Source organism: Pristis pectinata, chromosome 18, assembly GCF_009764475.1.
Source record: "Pristis pectinata isolate sPriPec2 chromosome 18, sPriPec2.1.pri, whole genome shotgun sequence".
In the NCBI taxonomy this organism is placed as follows: domain Eukaryota; kingdom Metazoa; phylum Chordata; class Chondrichthyes; order Rhinopristiformes; family Pristidae; genus Pristis; species Pristis pectinata.
The window spans coordinates 19,105,983-19,129,103 of NC_067422.1; the positions used below are offsets into that span (position 1 = coordinate 19,105,983).

A 23,121-nucleotide genomic window follows, 5' to 3' on the forward strand; every position below is an offset into this window, starting at 1 on the left:
AATGGAGATTGAAAGAATTGTAAAGTGGTCTTCTTATTTTTTAAAAAAATGCAAGTACTGATTGTAATTGACGTGTGTAGAACTACTGCATCCTATCCTCTCATTACTATATTTAACAGAGTAATGGTTATTTATAGTAAATATGATTCCATAATTGCACTTAACAACAATATGCTAAATTTTGTGATGTTTAACATGCAAATAGTAAGTTAGCCTGCTATAATTAATTGGCAAGAATGCATCCTATATATTCAAAGTTGTGTTGTATAAATAATAAGGGGAATTTTGAATTTTGAAGCAGCAAGGTCAACTAGTGGAAAATCAAGTTGTGTGCTGATCCTGCTGCTTAGCCTGAGACTGTGCCAGCTAAAAGCTTCCAGCATTTTGCAGCACATCCCACAGTGACAAACACCTATTTGCCTCTATAGAACAAGAACAGTACAGCACAGGAACAGGCCCTCTGGCCCACAATGTCTGTGCCAACCGTGATGCCATTTTAAACTAATCCCATCAGCCTACACGTGGCCTACAATCCCTCCATTCCCTGCCTGATCATGTGCCTGTATAAATGTCTCTCAAATAAGGCCAGCATTGAAATCCAAGATGCTTTAAAATGGCAAACAATACTTAGTCTGAACATGATGCCCTGCCATCAAAACCAGTGCCCACCAACTAATCTCAATCAAGTACCTGATCTCATGCTGACTAACAACCTTTGCAGAGCTCCATCTCACAAATATTGAAGCTCACCAGCTGCAAGCCATGACATCCCTGCACTCTTTCTGCACATGAATAATTGTCCAGTTTGACCTTGGCTGTAACATCAGACTAACATCAACCTAACCTCCTTGTTCCATCCAGATCAGTACAGCTAAAACCATAAGAAAAATACCTCTGTTATTTTTAAAAATACCTGACTCCATGACGAATGTTGGAATAGAAACACTAACAAGTTAAAAACTATTTTGGTTGTGTTGGAGTTCTTCCTGTTTGGTACCCATAAAGCAATAGGTAAAATTGCCCATTTAAGTGTTTATTGAAGTTTGGAAGATCATTAAGTAGGGCTATTGACTTAAAGACTGAAGCCTTTGTCGAATTTTTAAATTGCATGTAATTTGCTGTTTGCAGGTCAGTATCTACCTCCAAAATTGGTCCCATGTTCTCAGTTATGTAAGCAAAGCAGAGTCTACTCCAGAGATTGCAGAGGTCAGTAGGTTTATCCTAAGCATGTGTTCTTATTTACCTTATTTGATACTGGATTATAAAACCTTAGATGTCATAAAAGTGCACTTAATTTCTTATTATGGAATTTGCAGCATTTTTTGAACAAATGTTGGAGATGACTTCGCCAAATACATATATTTTGATAGTTCCAAATTTTTTATGTAATGCCTTGTTATGTTATAAGAGGTCAAGGATTGAAAAAGAAATGTATAAAAGTTGTGCTTTGCTGTGCAAGGTTTTGGAGATTTCAACCTGTAGGTTTATTTGCTTAGAGAGTGGGACTAAATATTAATGCAATAACTTAATGACAGCTTACAAAAAAATTTATACCCTTGTTAATTATTTAATTAAGGGTTTAGTACACGTTCTAGTGGTCAGCGTCCTTGTTAATGACAATTTTGGAAACCAATTAAATAAGTGACAACATTTATAAAACAGTGCAAATTTTTTAAAATTAATATTGCTAAGGATTTTGAAAATGGTTATTTTACATCCTAAATTCTAACTTAGAATAGGTTACAGGGAAAATTAGTAAGGCAATGCAATTGCTCTATGAGCCAGCATAGACTCAATGGGCCAAAATAGCTGTCTTGTATATAGTAATGAAATGTAGAAATATTGGATCATGTCAGTTTTTCATTCTCACAGTTAACTGCATTAATATTCCAATGTTTTATTCTTCCATGGTATGTGGGAACTACCTTCTTGAACAGTCCATATTTTGAAGGAATCCCCATAATGCTTTTAGGCAGTTCTAGGATTTTGAACCTGTGAAGATGAAGCATTGGTGATGTATTTCCAGTCATGTATTGTGTGTGATTTGGAGACAAACCTGGGAGATGTGTTATTCCCATGCCCTTGTTGCCCTTGTCCTTCTAGATCACAAATGTCATGGGTTTGCAAGGGGATTTGGCATGCTGGGTGATTTGCTGCAGTGCATCTTGCAGAAGTTATAAACTCCAGCTACAATGTGCCATGGCGGAGGAAGTGAATGTTTAATATAGTGAATGGAGTTCTAGTGAAGTGGGCTGCTTTGTCCTGGATGTGATTGAGCATTGTTGGAATTGTGCTTATGATAGCAAAGGTATTCCACCAAACTCTGACTTGAGGCTTGTAGATAGCTAGAGTCTTTGTGGTTCTGGGAAGTGAGCCATACATTGTAATCTACTTATTGTTGTTGTGCTCTTTAAACAGAACCAGTCATGATCAGTTGTGAGTTGCAGGAAGTTGAAAGTCGGAGGTATGGGAGTGGGGATTTGGTGCTGTAATGCTAACAATATTAAATGGTGAAGAAAGGAGGTAAACCATTGTTTGACTCTGAGCCATAGATGTCAGCAAAAAACTGCTTGAAAGAAGGACAAGATGATCTGATTGCAACAGCAGTGGCTCATTATTAAAGAGTGTTGGAGAGCTTTGATATATAGACAGCAAAATGATAAAAAGAAATGATTTGCTTTTAAAATGGTTTCAGGAATATTGGACCAGATATTCTGCCTATTCTTAAGTATAGTTAAGGAAGGTTTCTTGCTTTAGCAATGAATGTTGAAGAGCTTTCAGATACAATTCAGTGTCAGAAAGTGGAGATTGCTTGAGAAGGTTTTCCAGTCATTCGCTTTTTGAGTTTAACTTTGACTGATTAGAGACTGAATTAAAGCTTTGGAACTGGCTTGTGTGATACAAGGTAATACATTTATGGTACAGATTGCATGGTGCTCTCAAAATCACTATGCCATTCACGTGCATAAGAAAATGCTGGGTTTACTGATGGACTATCTTAATGCGCATTTCCCTCAAAAACTATCAAGTATCAAATTTAAGATATTGGTATCTGTTGGATATCTATAATAAATCTCCATTGTGGCTATAATTAGTTGATGAATATAAATTTTTATATATAAGAAAATGATAGTTTTGGGCAAAAGACTTAAAACCATCTCCTCTACATAGTCACCTACAGCTTGGCAAAGTTGAAAGAAGATTTTATTTAGAAGTTTATAGTAGTAACTGCTGACAACAAAGGGGAACACAAAATAAGCAGTGAACTAAAGCATTCAGACAGGAAGTGTGTACTCGATGCATATATTTTAATATAGAAAAAATATGTTTGTATATATTGCACTTATTTTTGCAGTGAGAGGGCACTGAAGTGTTTATATGGTTTAAAAAAATTTACGCATATATTTGACCTATTTTATCTCATTTACATTACAGTTCATATCCCAACCTTGCATTTCTTGAATGATTTCAGAAATTTTATCTATACTTCCCTGTAAGAAAGCAGTTGACATCTAATTGCTTAGTTTGAAATGGTGTTCAGATCTACCTTGTTTATGTTTATAAGATCAACCGTAAGACTAAAAGCAAAGTTTCCCTGGTATTCCTTCATACCTCAGCCCTCTGATAGAAGAAAACAAGCTGATGGTACTTCTCTGAATCAGCTTTGAGGCTTCAACTTCACATTTGTGATTTATTGTTCACAGCTAAATGTATGGGCAGACCATACAATGTTACAAACTATTACAATCATAACAATGTTGTCTAACCATACTTGATGAAGTCAGATTCTACACTAGTTGTGCTTTTGAGATGTGACTGTGCTTGCTTCACTTTCCTTTTATTCAAACAGTGTATTATTTTACAGCAAAGAGGTGAGAGGGACAGTCAGAATCAAGCCGTACTGACCAAGTTGAAATGTGCAGCAGGTTAGTGAGAGTATTGATCTTTCCCGTCCTTTATTCCTTGAGATGATATGCATAAGGGCTATAATGATAGAAGTGCAATATCTGATTGGTATCAAACCTATAAATAGAAATTCCTTTCCATCAACAAGTTAGATTGCTGTTTGTATCCAGATGTAGCCTGAGGATGATGCTGGTAGGCATTGTATAGAGTTGACCTTATTGAGAAATAAGCATTGTTGACAAAAGAATTTTCACATGGGGATGGTAACTTTTCAAAGAGTTTGTATATTTATACATAAATGAATTGAAGGACAAGAACTGCTGTTGGGATTTACTAACATTGAACCTTTCTAAGTAGCATTACAAGTTTGTTAGCAAATGTGTATGTTGGGATAGATATAGGTTTTTTTTATATAACACAACTACATATGGTATTTCAGCTGAATCACAGGCTGAACAAGAGATAGTGAGCTTTGGGACATCCTGAGATCATGAAAGACTTTTTTTAAAAAATGGTAATGTAACTATTTCTGGGATTGCATAGGCAGTAAACTTTTGTTTCATTTTTGCTCTTCGATGGAATTTGAAATACAGCTTGTAGGGATGCTTGCATTTTGTGGTTCCTTGCACAGAACACCAGATCAAGGTGGAATTACGGGAATCACAAAAGGGGTTTAAAAAAATACATGCACTTGTACAGCACCTTTCACATTGTTCAAGATAATGAAATGTTTTTGAAACGTAGTGACTACAGTTTTCTACAGGATACTTTACTGTGTATTGGAATTTTGCTGTGTGAAATGAGATAAATTACATGATGTGCTTTGGTATTATTGAGGGTTGAATGTTGTCAGGAGACTAGGAGAATTTGCTAGTCTTAGAAAAATTGCTATTTAAAATCCATCTGAACAAGAAGATTTAATGTCTCATTTGAAAGAATCTTGGACAAATGCATTATCTTTTGATTATTGCAGTGAAATGTGGTATTTGAACTCTTGCTTCTGACTCAGAGGCAAGGGTACTATCACGGAGTCCAGTAACCTTTATTTAACTGAGACTCTTAATAAAATGATAGTATACACTCAAAAAAAGGAATTAAGTAACAAATGTCTTCATCCTGAATTTTATATCATGTTAAATCCATAGGCTTAGCAGAGTTAGCAACACGAAAATACAAGCAAGCAGCCAAATGCTTCTTACTGGCTTCTTTTGATCACTGTGACTTTCCTGAGGTAAGGTTCAATTCACAATAATTTAATGTAAAATTATGACGTAACTATTAACAGGAAAAACAATGAACTACTGTTTTATGATCAATGTACAATAAAATTCTGATAACTTACTATCTAATTGTTGGAAATCCTGATGATTCAGCATCCAGTTCACTGGATGCTGGTTCCCATGCTCCCATTGATGCAGGGAGACTCCAATTCCCATGCTTCCATTAACACAGTGTTCCCAGTTCCTGTGCTCCTGTTAATACATGGCCCTATTTCCATGCTCCCATTAACACACAGTGGCCCGGATTCCCGTGCTCCCTTTAAACTCGCTGGAAAATTTATTATATAATATCTTAAAAGTTAATTAAAAGCGTGTTGCAGTATTAATTGGAATACATCCAGTGGTCCAGAATATTTGTCAGTCTGGCACCACCGAAGGCCTGACCCTGCCAGAATAAGAGTTTTACTGTATTGGAATTCAAAAAGTTTTGCATTTTTCATCTCCAAATAGACTGTGGTTGAATTTATTTCAGCAAAACAGAGTCTGATTATAATATTTCTCCTAAGGTTCAGAAAGGGAGAAATCTAATATGTACTGCAAATATTTAAAACTTCCTTTGAAGTTTTGTTTTATTTTTATTATTTATATTAAAAGAATGATCTAATCTTAAAATAGTGAAGCAAAGTATTATGCAGGTTTAAATAAAAACACCCATTTGTTTCTTTTACTTTTCAGCTGCTGTCTCCCAGCAATGTAGCAGTTTATGGAGGACTTTGTGCACTGGCCACTTTTGATAGGCAAGAACTTCAAAGGAATGTCATCTCCAGCAGGTGAAGATAATATAATACATTCCCCAAGTGTCTAAGGTTCACTTTAGAACCATAAAGTGGTATTGAAAAGAGGCATGAATGCCTTCGGTTATATTTTCTGTGTCTGGAAACATTGGAAGAACCACTTGAAATTTTTTTGCAATTTATGCAAAGAATATAATTTGAGAAAATCATAAATATCATTCGAGCAAGCAGTTTGGGATCACATGATTGCAAAGGATGTGCTTTTATTTATGAAGATGGAAAAAGGAGTCAATCACATATGATGATACCTAATATGTCTGCAATAGCTAATGAGCTATTCAACTACAATAAATATCCTGGGTCTTCTCCATGCAATACGATGTTACTTCATTAGGATTCTTAATGCATTATGAAGAGTTGAATTCAGTCCTTCATTGTTTCAGCAGAATTATGACTTTGTGACAGTACTCCACTAATCTAGTGCTCCAAACCTTCAGGGTTGTTAAAGCACACATTAGAACTTGGGTAAAATGACTTGATAATAATTTGGAAAGTTTGATCTTTTGCAAAACATTCTTGAGGGATTGGTAATTTTGTAATGGAGAAACATGAAATATCTTATTGGGGATGGATAGCCCCTCAGTAATAATTAACAAAAGTCCATTAACAAAAAAATCAGTTGCATAAGCTTGATAGACTGAATGCAGTGTAATTGAGTTAATGCACAAGAATTGCTATTCTCATGCATTTCACTTGGCAACTTTATGCCCAATGTATGCTGCATTTTCTGATATTCGGCTTATTATGTCTTGGTGTAAATGGCAAGCTGAATATTGTCAGGTGTATTCTCACTGGACCAGGCCCTGGATTGCTGTACTAGACTGCTGCATGTTGTTTAAGATAATCTGAGCATAGTGCTGATCCCTTCTTTAAACTTTTGGAGGGTGTTGCAATTAATGGTGTGCTCATGCTGCCTGCTTGCTCGCTCAATACTATAGTTCATGGAATATAATCACATTTCTTCTTTGAGCTACAAAATATCCACTTCTGTTGAATATATCTATATATGCTTCTCGAATCCAAGCAGCACCACCTGGCAAATCATTAGGTAGCATTATTTCAGCTTGCAGGTGAAAATACAGGTGAGCAGCTATCAATCATAAAATCTTCCATTCATGTAAAAAAAACATTTGGACAACGTACTTCACTTTTGATGCCCTTTTTCTGAAACATATGTAAAATATGGAACCCCTTTTGTGGAAAAAAAAACCGCCGAAGATAATTTGTCCATAAATTCCCAAATTGTAATACACGAATAACAAACTCTTTAACTTCTGCAACATATTTTTATTGTATAGCACAGGTTAAATTTATGTTACAGAAGTTATTTTCTAGCAGTTGGTGCACAAAAACTTAGAAACATGTCCCCCCGAGTTAGTTGTGAGATGGTGCATATGATGTATGCTGTAAGCAGCACAAAAGTGGACAAATGTGATGAGAGAAATCGTGTTGCTGCTGATCTGATCTGGCCACACCAAATTGGAACAAAAAAAATTAAATGGAAATTCTGCCAAGAATGACCAATATTCTATAATATTCTTCTTGTGAATGTAAAATTAAAATTGTCACTGAAATGTGTTGTTTGTAAGCTGATGAACCTTAAGACCAACCTCTGATCTTAACATTTATTTTTCTCACTGCAAGCTCTTTTAAGTTATTTCTTGAATTGGAGCCACAAGTGCGAGATATCATCTTCAAGTTTTATGAGTCAAAATATGCTTCCTGTTTGAAAATGCTAGATGAAATGAAGGTGAGTCAGAATTTGAATTAATTAGTAATTCCTTTGCATAAAAAAACACTGCATTTCCGGGGTAGGTGGCTTATGTTAGTCTATCATCTAGGTGCTTCCCTTCACCTAGGAATACGGGTTGGCAGTTGCCATTGTACAATGCTCTAAATCTTTGCATCAGAAATTATTTAAATTGCTGGTGGTCTTTAGCAAGTACAAAGTTACCATAATTTTTTTTAACAGAAAGTGTAGAAGGAATGTCATGGTTGATTGACAACATGTAACTTGGAGGCACAGTGAAGAGGGTAGCAAATGACTTCAAGATATAGAATGGGTGGATAGGTAGCAAATGGAATATAATGCTGAGAAATGTGAAGCATTACATTTTGGTAGGAAGAGTGAGAAGAGACAATATAATGAGGGCACAGTCCTGAAAGGTATACTAGTACAGAGAAATCTGAGGGTAAAAGTTTAGTTTGTTGGTTAAAGTGGTTAAAGAGCATATGGAATCCTGAGCTTTACAAACAGATGAGAGTACAAGAGCAAGGAAGTCACAAGGGATCTTTATAAGACACTGATTTGGCCACAGTTGGAATATTGTGTCCTGTTCAGAAAAAGAAGTTGGGATTGATTGCATTGTGATCTGCTAACCGTATTTAAAAGTTATGAAGGGTGTGGTAGATTGGGATAAAATGTTCCTATGGAGAGAGGAGTAAAGAACTAGAGAAGGTAGAATGAAAATCAGCAAAGAACCAAAACCAACATGAGAAGAATTTCTTTTTATGCAGCAAGTGGTTAGGGCCTGGACTGCACTGCCAAGTTTCAAGTTTCAATTTTTGTTGGATGAGTATCTGAAAGGAAGCAATTTTTAGGGCAATGGAAACTGGAATAGATCATTCAGTCCTTTGTGTCTGATATGTCATTCAACTAGATTATGACTGATCTGTAGCTCAAAACAGTTTACTTGCCTTTGATTCCTTTCCCTTGATACCCTTGCCTATTAACGTTCCAGCATTTTGCGCTTGGAAATTTTTTTTAAAAATCCAGTAATCACATCCTTTGTGTGGTATCTCCTGAATGCCCTGAGTTCTAAATTTAATCATGCCTTGTTCTAGATTACGTCAGAGGAAAGATCCTCTCTGTAAATTCTCCGCTGAAACGCATTTTAAACTCCTCAAATTGAGTACCCTTCAGCCTTCGAAAGAGGGAAAATAAAATCAAATTATGCAACCTATCATAATTCAAGCCTTTGAATAGCAGTTTCATCTTTGTAAATGGTTTAGCTAAACTATATTTTCCAGAGGTGTGGTGCCCAGATCTGGCCAAACCAATGCACAACTTCCTTCCCTTTTATATTACAAACTTCTCAAGATGAGCAAATATTCCATTAGCCCCATAATTATATTTTGCCCTTTTGGCAAGTTAGGTTCCTGATAAGTATCTTTGTTCCTTTGGTTACTAGTATCTCAACAAATTTCAATTTAATATTTTTGGATCTATGGTGGATTACTTTTGCATTGCTACAACATTTTGTGAGAGAGATCTGCAACAATATCCATGTACAGTACAGAAATTTGATGCTATTCACCAATTCTGAATAGTACAGTTAACATCCCTCAAACAAGAGGTTTCAATGTTCAAATATGATTTATATCTGTTCCTTTATCCTGGTGCATTAATCCATAAAAAAATGCACAAGTAATTTATAAAAACTCATGTGGACCTGTTGGTTCATGGATAGGTAAGAAACTGCCAACTCGTATTTTTGTTAAAGACAACATCAGTGGTTTTTATATTAGAAATACTTTGCTACCCATTTCAAATTGTATGCAGCAGAGAAAGAAGTGACTATGTTGAGTCATCCACTTTTATTAACTTGCAATGTTTTTGGCTGCAAAGGAATTTCAGTTTGATTTTTAAGATTTGAAGATTTGAAGCTCACAGTTTTATATGGGCAGGTCTTAAATCTTTACCCCATTTTAAATGCTATACTACTTCAAGTTGGTTTGTTTTTCATGTAGCTAATATTGCTTTGTTTGCAATTTGTTCCTTTAATAGTTTGATCTATTATTAACCCACACATGTAGTACATACTCGACTTTATTAAAAAGAATCAATAGAAACCTGAACTAGGAACTCCTTTTATCATGTTATTGCTTTCTTGTTTTTTGTTGCTATACAAGAGAGTTGTGGTTTAGGATGAAAATGTTTTGTGGGAATAGATGTCCCAAATGGTTTTAGATGCTGTATTCCTCCATGAAACCACATGATTAAGAGAAAATATAATTGTTTTGTGTAATAATGTTTGTTTATTTGTGCACTTCATGCATTTTATCATCTTCTCTCCTAACAAATATTTTTATGTTCTCTCTTTTCCTCTCCTCCATTCCCCCATTTTCACAGGACAACCTTCTGCTGGATATGTACCTAGCTCCACATGTTAAGACACTCTACACACAAATCAGGAACAGAGCCCTTATTCAGGTATGTGAAGAAGATATCACTTGGTAATGCATGGTAACTTTGACTCTTAATTATTTCTTAGTTATAAAATACTCAATTATCACTATTGTAATCAATCATTTATTTTAAAGGAGTCATATTTGTTTGTATTCTGAATGCACCACTCCTTCCTGACTGTACCAACCATATTTTGGAATTTGAGATCACTGTTTTAATAGTAAAATGTATTTTATAAACTCTTCTCTAAAAATGTACAGTAATAAAATATTGTAGTTGCCTTCATTAAATTGTAATGTATGCTAATAAAATTGAGAAGATATTTGAGTGGAAACATCCATCATTCTATGTTCTTCAGACACTTAAAATTGTCACATAGTGACTACTTCCTGACGCATCCAAATTTTTTTAACCTCTAGATTTACCTATTCCCACAGACTTCTGGCTCCCTTGTTCTACCCTCCATTAACTTGAGGTAATCTAAATTCTGCCCTTACTTGGACTAAGTCAGTTCACCTGCAATCCTGTGCCCAAATTCACTCACTACACCATTGGTGCCCTGTTTTATGCTGCCAGGGCCATAAGTTCTGGAATTCCTTCCCAAAACTTCTTAGCCATTCTATCTTTCTTCGTTAAGCTACTCTTTAAAATCTGTGTCTTTGATCAAGCCTTTGGTCATCTGCTTTGTTATCTTCATTTGTGGCTTGGAGTCAGTTTTTGTTTGCCAGTCCTCCAGTGCAGTGCTTTAAGATTTTTATCATGTTAAAAGTGCTGCATAAACTGAAGTTGTCATTGTTGATAAATCTTCTTGCTGTATTGACCAAGGCTATGCATTTTGGTTTTTCAAACTAAATTAAAATCCTTCTGTTGCTAATAATGTGAATTTATAAGAAAGCTGCATGTGGAGTGGTTTAGGGTGACACCAAGTTGACTGTTACTGTGCTGGTTGCTTTTTTTTCATTTTTTAACACAATTTGTTAAAATTTTAGAACAGTAGTTTCTAATGCCTTAAAATACAGTAAATTGTGTAATTACCAAATTGCTTTAAGCAGGCTGTATCTCAAAATGTAGTGAATACATCAAAACATAGGCATGGAAACTAAGCTCTAAGTATTAACTTTTAATAGAATTGTGATCTGCATGTTATATTTTCCCAGCCATGCCTAAAGGTCCTTGTATATTTTTAGTATTTCAGCCCATATGTTTCTGCTGACATGAACAAGATGGCTATTTCTTTCAACACCACAGTTGGTGCACTGGAGGATGAGCTGACGCATCTTATCCTGGAAGGATTAATCAATGGTAGAATTGATTCACATAGCAAGGTGAGTTTCTACTTTCAGCATCATCCATTGTAGGCACAACATTCAGTGCGGTGAAAGGAAGTAGGATAAAAATTGCAGGATGTCTTCTGCTCATTCTGTAGGTGGGCAGAAAAGTAGAAGGTGAAATTTACTGTACATAGGAGGGAAAATGGGTGACACTCAATAAATAGTAAAAGGTAAATCCAAGATACTTGGATTTAAAATTGTTCTTTTTTAAGAGTGATCTGTTCATGGAATGGGCTTCTGAATAAAGCAGTGGAAGTTTAGAAAAGACATAATTGTCAAAGAAACTGTTACCTGCTGCAAAGAGAGTAATATGAGATCTTGACAAACGAGCTTCCATTGTCTACATGGTCATTGCTAATCTGTGATTATCTTGTACTGCTGTCTACTTTACCTCCCCATTTACCTTTCCCCACTATATAATTGCAGATCTTTGTGAACCACTGCTGGAATCATTTCAAATGAACTATCACATGTGACCAAAAGAAACTTGCCATGTGATGTTGATATTTTACCTCACTTGGATCCAGTAGCGGTATAACTAGTCTGCTAAAAAGAAATTTCAAGATATTTGCTAAACGTTAAAATTGTCTTGATTCTGAACAGATTCTATTATCTGTATTAGATATTAATGATATTTCTTCACACTAAACTTCTCATCAATAATAATTTTAGTTATTCAGAGCCTGCTCCAAATGAAGGACAGGCACTGGTTTTATTACGCTCCTGTATCTGTGTTTACTTGTTTTGCAGACAACTTGCCTAAATTAATCCAAGATCTAATATTCTAACATGAACCCAGTGCTGATTTTTAAAGATCACATTGTAGCATTTCAGTTCCAAATAGTTTAATGACTATATCTGATCTTGTTTTGGAGCTTTATTGCTGATTTGACAAGCTTTTTCATTTTTATTTTGTGTACACAAATTGTCATAAATGTAGAGACTTTCCATTTATATGTACCTTTCATGGTAAGTTTTTTTTTGGAAATATATTCACTGTTTTAATGAAGAAAATATAGCACTCAATTTTTACACAGTGGGAGGTGTCTCAAACAACAGCAATCTTTACTGAGGAATAAATATTGACCAGAATGCACACAAATATATAAATAGATGAGATTCTTCTAAGACCTGGAGAAAAGTTTCCTGACCTGTGATTGCATATATCAGCATTTCTCATAAAACAATCACAGCTTTCTAAAATGGTTTGATTATAGAGCAATTAACTCATTTATTCAAGTGGTGTAGATAATTGACATTAATGTTTTCTCTTAAATATATAAATCTTAGAGTTGGTTCCTGTAAGATTAATATTAAATATCTTTATTTTCAGCAAAGCAAGTTTGACACAACAAAAAAAATGGAACAACTTGAGCTGAGTCATATAGGCAAAATATTGATTTAAATTAATCTACTTTGCAGCCAACAGAATATTGATGGTTAAATTGTGGAATAATTTCTTAACTTCACAGTTCTGTGTCTGAAAAGAAAATGGGCAAGAGGATAATTAAACCAGTTTATTTTTTCTCTTGACTACAGATTCTGTACGCTAGGGATGTAGATCAACGCAGCACAACATTTGAAAAGTCTTTGCAGATGGGCAAAGAGTTCCAAAGAAGAGCAAAAGCCATGATACTCCGAGCTGCTATTCTGCGCAATCAAATCCACGTTAAGGTACTTGGGCATTAAATGATAACTCTTTCAAGGTATTGTTCAGCCTTCAATGTCAGCCTAATTGTTAAATACAGATATTAGTTATAAGTGTTATTTACTTGAAAAAAGTACGGATGGCCACAATGTCCATTCTGTCTTCATGCTAATTTAAAACTTGTAACAGCTGTTCAACGAGTATTTTAGAAATAGTCATGGCTTAAGTTTCATTAAAAGAAGTGTTGCATTGAAAAGATGCATAATTTTTATTCCCATGGAGGTTACAGTCATGTAATCTAGTCCATTTTAAATATTGGAATTAAATTTACCTGTACTTTCCTATACTTAAACAATACTCACTTATGATAATGGCTAGTTATGAGGTTAAATATTGTTCAATAAACACAAAAAATATAAATTTTAAAGTATATTTGTATGTTATGCCACTTAATAAACCTTTGTTTACTTACTGAACGTATTAGACTGGATCATTCTGGATGGGATTTGCTATTCAGAATTATTGTCTGGTTCCCACACACCTGCATTTATCTTGGCAGTATGCAGAAGGCCTATCTTGCTGGCAGAGTATGGAAGCCACCACTCTGAAACACCTTGAGGCAGCTCCTGACACACAGCTAAGCTGTCACAGTTCTGTTAGCTGTAAGACCTGTAAATCATTTTCATAGTTATATTTCTCTGACATGGGGACAGTAAAACTATTAAAATTTAAGTAAACACTGTAAAATAAATATAAATGGAAAAGAAATAAAGATAATCAAAGTCAATGTAAAAAAAATCTAGAACTAGTTTAAAACTTAAACTAAAGTCAAAACAATTTATAAGTAAAGACTTCTCCCTTCTAATATACAGGCCTAGACTCCCCATTAAGATCAATGGGGTTTGAAAACCTACATCAGGTCTAACAGCGATATGCCCAGCATAACTGGGCTGCATCACTGAGCTCCATGTAAAGTCCATCTGAATTTGACAGTAAAGCTCAGATTCATTCCTCATGCTCAGAAGTTCAGGACTTGCTTGGATTTGAATGGCTGCACATGCCACAGTCGGCACTACTTGGCCATTTTTTCTGCCTACCAAAATAATACAACTTGTTCAAGTCAAAAGATAATAATTGCAGATCATACTATTTAAAACTATTTAAATCATACAATAATTAGCTGTTTAAACCACTTAATGCTTGGTTTTATGAATGCTCCATATTTTTCATAACACTAAAGAGGACATATTCAATGCCATTTTATGAAATGTTTCAATAATGTAAATGCAAATTAATGTCACACTGAATGACACTTCCATAATCATCATGTAAAATGCTATTAACCTTCTCAAAACCTGCTATGATCTTGAGTAACCTTTAGTCTCCCTACATTAGTATTCTTTCTCACAGGGTGGAAAAGAAGTACTAAGTAGCCTAAAATAGATCCATTATATTAGGCAATAATTTAACCCTTCCACAACCAAAACAAGCATTCTGACCCCTTGCCCAAATAAAAAAAAAGTATTTTAATTCACCTTAATATTTATTTAACATGTAGTTAGACTTTAAGCCTTGTGGTACATCCTGTGCCACAGAAAATTTGCTGCTTTATGCATTTATATAATCTGTACATCTGCAAGCCACTTGAATAAGGAAATCACAAAGGAATTTGTTCCCATTCATGATCTGCTTCCATTTAAATATAGAAAATGAAATTAGCTTACAGCTATATGGGCAAGGAATTTATCATTGATCAAGTAGTATGCAGAAGTTAAAAAAACAATCACTATGAAGTTTAAAATGGTTAAGTCATTTTTACTTTGAGTCAAATCACTCAACTTATTTAAAAATATTTTTCATTTATTAGCTGTAGCTGAACAACACATGTAACAGAATAAAGACAAAAATAATTAATCTGAATGGTTCAGTCCAACAATGGTTTGTACTAAAATTGTGAAGAGATGCTCTTAAGGGACTCAAGACCACTGAAAAACTGAGTTGTTGGCTATGTGAACATATACTTGGTCACTGAAGGGTACCTACAATTCATAGTGTGCTGCAACCTGCATTTCCAAACACAGTGCAGAAAATTCTTTGCATGCATCAGTATGATTCACTGCAGTCATTCTGCACTGCAATTCAAAGCCTGGCATTTTTCAATGGCAATAATTGAGTTCATAATTTTTCCTGAAGAACTTGAAAGCATTCTTATGAACTTGGGAATGTTTTGAAGGTTAGTTTTGATGCAAACACTATAATTAATGGGAGTTATTTTCAGACTCTATATAACAAAAAAGGATTTTAAAAAGTCAGTTATTTTGTTGGGAAGTTAGAAAGAGAAATGCAGGCATAGTTCGTCCCTCATAATTATCCACTATGAAGATGAATGGAGGGAAAGACATGATGTGTAAAATAGGGAGAAAGAGAGGCAGGAAGACCTCAGATACAATGAAACCCAGAAGCCCTCCCTGAGTTCATATTGTCCAGGATATCCACTTCCTGTTTTCTCCATTCTCTTCCTACTAAATTGCTGATCTCCTATTAAATTCCTGGCCCACATATTAATTCATATTGTAAAGGTTCCCTTCTCTTTCAGCTCCTTCCTTGACCTCCCAGGCAAACAGCCACCCTTTTTCCAACATTGCTTTTCTCACACTTTCATCCCCATGTTTCCTGCAACTTTTTGTTTGTATTTCCAGTCACATTTCCATCTTGCACCTGCACCAAAACAACCCAAATTAAATCAGAAATAACATTGTGCATAACTGTGACTGTGGGGAGCAGTAGCACTTCACTCTCTCAACCTGTCTGCTACTTTTCCTGTGATTGATCAAACCATCCTTCTCCATTCTTCCTTTCAGCCATAGACATAACCTGCTGTGGCCTACAGTGTTAGCTCCTGAGTTTTTCAAGAAACTATTCTTGCAAGTCATCCAAAAAGGTATCAACAGGATCCACATGTGCGGCAATGATACTTGGCTCTACTTCACCTCCACTTCCCCCAACACCCTTCATAGCTGTTTTTTCGATATTGAGTACAAAAATGAAGTGAAATTTTCTTCAATTCAATATTGGGAAGAGAGGCCAATCACCTTCCAAGCTACTATCTCAGGATCAATCAGGTCATTTGTAACCTCATTATCGGATGTGATGCTGAGCTCAGCTTCTGACATTCTCTTAATCATCCAGTATATCTGTTCATAATATGGTCTCTGCCTTAGCCTGTCTGCTGCTGGAAACCTCATCCATGCTTTTATCATCAGACTTCCTTTATATTCTGTATCGTTCAAGAATTTTGTTTTATTCAAAACCCTCTAGCTATATTCTAATGCACCAATTTCTTTTCACCCATTTGCCCATTGATCTATGTTAGCTCTCAGTCCTTAAGTGCCTCAGATTTAAAATTATTATCCTCCCATTCAAATCTGTCCTTGCTCCCGCCTATCTCTGTATCCTTTGGGGATCTCCGTGCACTGTCAACTTCATCTTCTTGTAATTGACTGTAGTGACAGGCCAGAACAACCCCAGCTTGTGAACCTTCTACTGGAAACTCCTGATGAATGGCAAAGCACTGCCCAAGTTTCTGTTTATTAAAACATTTCAAAGCCCTAAATGTCCCTGACTATTCCGAAACATTCAAGTACTATTAAAAGAAAAAAACATTAGAAATTATAGTATATTTAAAAATAATTACTTAACAGTTCCCTCAAATAATAAAACAATAAAAATGCATTTCCTCACATTTTTTTCCTCATTATATAATCATCATTCAAATGGATGGGCTTTTGCAAGCTCCTCATCCACCTTTGGACTCCAGGGGCACAGTGCAGTTGTGAAGTTGCTGAGTGTCTCAAATTTCCAGGTATTACATAAGTAAATGAAAATTCTGTGAGGATCTGCCAGCAAAATCCATATCATGATATTTGGTCATTTTTGCTTTGCTACTTGAGGTTGAAAGATGTTGGTGTTCAGAGGGATCTGGTGTCCTTGAGCATAAAACTCTGAAAATTAATGTGCTATCTCAGCAAGCAATTAGGTACGTTGATCCTTATTGCAAGAGGAATTGAGCAAGAATAGAGACATCTTGCGTCAATCCCATTATGACCCTGGTGTGATCTAATCTGGAATTATGTGTATGGCTGTGTTCTCCCTATACGAGGGAGTTCAGCAGGTATTTACCAGATTGATTCTTGGGATGTTGGATTTGACAAATGAGGAGAGATTAATCAGACCAGGCCTCTACTGTCTTGATTTTAGAAGAATGAGAGGCAACCCCATTTAATTCACGTGGGCCTTGATAGGATGTGTAGAGATGATCTTCCATCCTCTTGGGGCATTGAGAACCAGGATTCAGGGTCAAAATAAGGGATTGGCCACTCAGGATTGAGTTGAGAAGAAATGTTTCAGTTTTTCTATTTTTCTACTCGAGAGGGTTGTGGAGGCTCGGTGGCTGAGTTTATATAAGACATATCAGTGCATCACATCTCCAGCAATCCAGATTTGATCCTGTGGTTGGGTTTGTGTGTTCTCCTAGTGACCATGGGTGCTCCAGTTTCCTCCTGCATCCCAAATATGTGCTTATTGGTAAATTAATTAGCTGCTATGAATTACCAGTAGGTAGTAGAAGAACTTATGAGTGTATGACAGAGAATAAGTTGCAGGGAAATAAGGAGGGAATGGGATTGATGGGATTCCTTAGACTGGATGGGCTGAATGGCTGCCTTCAATGTAATAAGAGAATATAAGAACATGTAATAGATTTTTCAATATTAGGGAAATCAAGGTTAATGCAGGAAAATGGCACTGAGGTTAAAGATTAGCCATCATCTTATTAAATGATGGAGTCATTTGTTCTCTTTCTTATTTTGTGGAAGGTTGTTGAATGCAATTAGCTGCCACATTCCCTGTGCGTCATCACTTTAAATGTACTTCCTCAAAGGACTTTAGGGGGTCCAGTAAAGGATTTGAAAGGTCTTATTCTTGTAGCAAACACTTACTACTCGAATCACCTGTACCAAAGTTTTTTGAAATCTTACTCTGGTTTACTTCTGGTGGATGTCAGTTAAATCTAGTAACTTGTAAACATGTGATTTATTTTTATTTTTACAGCTACTTTTGATTGTGGCCATTTATCAACAAGTTACTTTTGATTTCTTTATATATAAGATCAGATTTATAAGACAGATGTTTTATTTATGTCCCATGAACAATTGATATCTGATATTTTCAGTGGGAATGGCATATGAAAGACTTTTAAATGATTCAAAACATTAAAAGAAACAAAAATAATTAAATTTGTAATTCGCCTATGCTAACCTACAGTTGTCATTGATATAAATGGGGAAAGGGAACCTATGCCATGATTTGAGTGCAGCTTCCCATGCTTAAAGGCTGAAGAAATACAGCAAGCTTCAGCTCCATAGTTGGACTCCATGCACAAGTCCTGAAATTTACTAGCACTGCCCAGAAAAAAAGAGCAAAATCCAACACAAAATAAATCAAAGCCCAGATAATGTTCACAAGGCATAATTGTTCTGGTCTGGCAGTTTTGAGTTGATATGTTAGCTTGAAATGTTGTACATTCTTTACTGTAGTTTATAATCATGTGATACCTTGCATTCAATTAAGATGTCATTTATTTAAAGCTATTGTCGTTTTATTGCATTTTAACATGTTTTGAGTACAAGGTAAGCAAGCATTTCAGATAATATAGGCATTACTTCATTGTTAATTTTTTTATATCTTTACAGTCCCCTCCAAGAGAAGGAAGCCAAGGTGAACTTAATTCTGCAAACAGTCAAACTCGAATGAGCACCAACATGTAAAGAAATAAAGACCCTGTTAAAGAAGAACCAGTGCTGTGTGCTTTGCCTTCCACAGTTCTTCAACCAAGAACTGCTTTTTTGGCTTTAAAGAAATTCAAACAATTGTAGAAGTGAACCTCTATCCTGCTGTTTTTGGGGGCACGAAGAAAGTTTTGTTGTTTAAGTTAAACAAAAAATCCTTTGGATTAAAGAAGATGATGAACTGTGTGCTACGGGATCTGAATCTTTATTAAAAACATTTTTTAATTATTTTCAGGATCCTAATTGTGATATGTGGGAGAGCACTCTGAACAGCCAAGGGGCAAGGTTTTAGTTTCTACAAAACTGTGAAAAGAGTGTTGGAATAATAAATGGAGGATATTGTACCAGGGAATGTGTTACTGTTAGCTGAAGAGTGATAAAAGCCCATGACTATGGAATAGAACAAATAAGAGCGGGTTATGGGAGCCTCTTGCACACGTAAGAGCAGTGACTATCAGTGGTGCAATATTCTATTCATTCTAGAGGCATTGTTGAAAAGTACTTTTAAAGATTTGTCATAATGGTGTAAAATAATAATTACACTGTTTTATTAAAGTCCATTGTTCAATTTTTATTTTATTCTTTTCCGTTGTCACGTTTTTCCTTCAGCCGTGCCATAAATTCTTGTATTGAGGCATTTTGTGCTGCTTTGAAATTGGTTGATGAAATATGTACTTACATAATTAGACTTGGAAACGCATTTCCTTTATCGCTTGCAGCCCCTCCACCACCCCACCTCTCCCCACCACCACACTGGCATGCTACAGTTACCTAGTGGTGTTCCTTAGCCTAATGAGAATTGATATACCAAGTTCAAGCATTGTCAAACCTAGCATTCAAGTATAAAACTATATCGTTTCCCAGTAATTGACTGCTGTAGTGTCAGTTGTGTCCTGAATTATCAATTTGAATTTCATTGACCGAGTTTATAATACTTTCCAACAATGCCTATGGATAGGAATGTTCCCTTTTGTCATTATCCTAAATGTTTTTGACTGGTGTCTCTAATTTTCCCATGAAAATGTATGATGTCATAGTTGATGATCAGTAATTGGTTGTTAGATTGCTGCAGTAATTGTTGGCTCAATCTTAAGAGTATTAAAAAAAAGAATAGTATGAATTCATCATTAGTTTAAACTTTAATGCTCTGTATGTATGATACAAATTCTTCAACTCTGGCATCACTCCCAAGCAACATTCAAAATAAAAGTATGGTTTATTTTATTTAATAAAAGAAAATTTAATTACAATTTTTCAATAGTAGTAAAACACAAAAATAGAAATATACAGATTATATGGAGTGAGTGTCTTACTATTAGCAGTGAGTTACAGGTTTTTTTTACAATTGTGACAGATGGTAACATGAGCGTTCTGGTGGGACTTGAGTTGCTTTAACGCGAGTAAAACTCTTGGAATTCATTGTTACATATGAGAAATGTGGTTTCTTCTTTGGGTGTGCTTAGCCTTGTGGAATCTCATGCTTTTCAAATTACTCTTGAAGCACTACAATAGCAAGTAATTGTTTTCAGTTTTGACTCTTGTAAATTGTCTTTGAAACACAATAAGCACATCACCAGCAAGGAGGAAAGCTTTGTCCCCTGATCTTTTAACTGTTCTGTTTATGGGCAATACAGTGACTAGTTTCACATTTTTTGTTCCTGTATGTTCCTTTTTAATTGTGATGAGGACAGACTCATTGTCATGTCAGAATAAAAGAAATGGTATTTCTTATTAATCTGTAATACATTACACATCAACAATACAATGTTTTCCACACCAATTTAGAAACAGGTTTTATAATTATACATAGTACATCATTATAATTAAACAGTTACTAAGGCCTGGTTACCACCTTTAAAACTGGAACATTTGTCTTAACATCAGTTTACTTGACCAAAAAACTGGACAAAAAAGCAAATATATGCCCTATAACAGTTATCTTGATGATTCCCAGCTATTGAGTTACAACTACTGTTGATAGGACTAAGTAATGGATAATGTACTGTTTTGCTTTCCTCCCACTGTGTTGGGAGATAAAATCCTCATCTCTTGCATGTAGGAATGTAACAGTGCCATTCTTGGATTTAAATTGACCCCTTCTCATATAGGAAATAGAAGTAGCTTTCTCTCTTTTCCATTCAGCCAAAGTTATAATTATGTCAAGTTACACATTCTATATAGTGTAAATTGACAAAAGTGTAAATTTGAGCTCTACGGTCTAAATTTTCAACTCCGTTACAGCTATTTGAGTTGATTGTCGGCAGCATAAGTTCTTCACTGCACAGAGATATAATTAATTCCCATGTAGTTTTGGATGAATATTTAATATACATACAGATGTCCTGTTGATAAACCAGGAAACAGTTTGAAAGATGAGCAGAAATGCATTGACAAAACGTGACTGTTTCTTTTTGAGGCTTTCTATTTAACATTTTTTTTTGTTGATCGTACAGAAAAATCAGTTAATTTGGGTGAAAGCCAGTGTTACTTGAGGCTTCTTGCAAAACTACTAAAATCAGCCCCATCTCTTTTGAAATTTAACATAGGACCTTCAAGTATTTGGTATGATTTTGGTTATATTTTCTTATATATTAGTGCACGATATTTAAAATGTATGAGTGTTTACATTGGGAGTATTTTGAGTTTGTTTTTAAACAGATCAAACAAATATAAAGCCAGATTTACCTCACTATCACGTGTTTATCCTTTGTCCCAGTTCTTCCATTACTCACCCTATAGGTGTTATGGTGTACTACTCTCAGATTTCGCCTTCCCTGCATGGAATCTGCTGAGGCACACATTGCTCTTATGAACATTTGGTAAGTTTCAATGACCCATGCACGTAGATTATACCAGGTTCATAATTATAAAATTCCTAGTAGAAAAATATTGTCAATGCTTGAGTATATTCAATTAGTAAATTCAAAGATATTTTCTTTGAAATTTCTTTGAACATTCCTGTTAATTTATTGGTTTAGGCCTGCAAGTTCCATGATTATGGCAGAAAGTTATTTTAAAATCTTCCATTAAATTTTAGTACGAGGAATTATGCATCAGAAAGTCTTACTGATATTTGACTGAATTTCCTGATAGATATTGAAACATGAATAAAAATGTAAAAATGGATATTTAACAAACTGACCAAATAAATATGGCCAGGAACTAATTGGCCCAGCTTTTTTTTAAATGTGTACTTATCTCCTACTAAATAAAAACTTGCTTATCAATGGATTATATTATTCTATTTGGTGACTCTAAATGTTTTCAAGACCAAATAGCTGGATTTGATGTAACAGCATCTTAATTACATCATAAATCTCACCTGTGCATGATGTAGAACAGTATTTACCGTTTCTGCATTTTCAGGCTTGAAACTCTTGAATCCTGTCTTGTTCTTCATTCTGGAAAAGGTTTTTTTTTAAGTTTTGTATCAGACTTTGAAGATATGACGTAGGGAGCTACAGAAATAGAGATATCAGTAGTGGAGAGGGCTTAGGAATTTCAGAGCAGGCCTGGAAAAATGTTTCCTATGCTTCTGTTTGTGAGTTAAATGGAATTAACATTCTTGCTTATTAATACTCACATACCTCCTGATTAAGAAAAATAGATAAATTAGCTTGCTTCAGGATATTTTAAAGTTGACATCTATTTTAATCATATAATTCTTTCTTGAAAGATTGTCACATATCTATCTTTGTAACTGCAAAGATGTGCATATTGCCAGGATTATCCATTTTATTAGACCCAAGTAGGTCATTATTTTGTGCAACAAAATAACACTGCAAGGCTTTTCATGAAATGGCAGTTCTTCATTATGTGCCCTAAAAGTTTGGCATTGCTGGTATTGTAAACTGCTGCTAGTCCATCTGCCCTTGAACTCATCCAGAAGAGCAGAGCTTCCAAAATTGTACCGTGTCCCATCTTGGTCAGTCATGTCGGTTAAATCAGGATCTGCTAATGTGGTATTCATGTTTGCCAAGATATTCTGAAAAGTCTTGGTAGATGTAAATTGGTTCCCTGGAGTCTTTCAGATGGAAATACCTGGAAAACCTGGAGCTAGAATTAAATCTGGGTAAATCCATGGACCAGATTTCATTTCATAACCCAATGAAATCCTCCATCATAAA

At 35.1% G+C, this 23,121-nt stretch overlaps 1 protein-coding gene across 3 annotated transcripts in view; it reads left to right on the top strand.

Annotated features, from left to right (window-relative positions):
* Positions 1-22,199, top strand: part of gps1 (G protein pathway suppressor 1) — a 45,855-nt gene extending 23,656 nt beyond the window's left edge. For 2 of the 3 annotated variants that reach the window (XM_052032676.1, XM_052032678.1), the window contains exons 6-14: positions 1,129-1,206; positions 3,866-3,926; positions 5,052-5,137; positions 5,862-5,956; positions 7,625-7,730; positions 10,113-10,193; positions 11,357-11,494; positions 13,040-13,174; positions 18,899-22,197. In XM_052032676.1, the coding sequence (XP_051888636.1) occupies positions 1,129-1,206; positions 3,866-3,926; positions 5,052-5,137; positions 5,862-5,956; positions 7,625-7,730; positions 10,113-10,193; positions 11,357-11,494; positions 13,040-13,174; positions 18,899-18,973 (855 nt within the window). In that variant the 3' untranslated portion in view covers positions 18,974-22,197. Of the gene's footprint in view, positions 1-1,128; positions 1,207-3,865; positions 3,927-5,051; positions 5,138-5,861; positions 5,957-7,624; positions 7,731-10,112; positions 10,194-11,356; positions 11,495-13,039; positions 13,207-18,898 lie in introns of all 3 variants that reach the window. The other variant, XM_052032677.1, reaches the window with a different exon arrangement.
* The last annotated feature ends 922 nt before the right edge of the window (positions 22,200-23,121 follow it).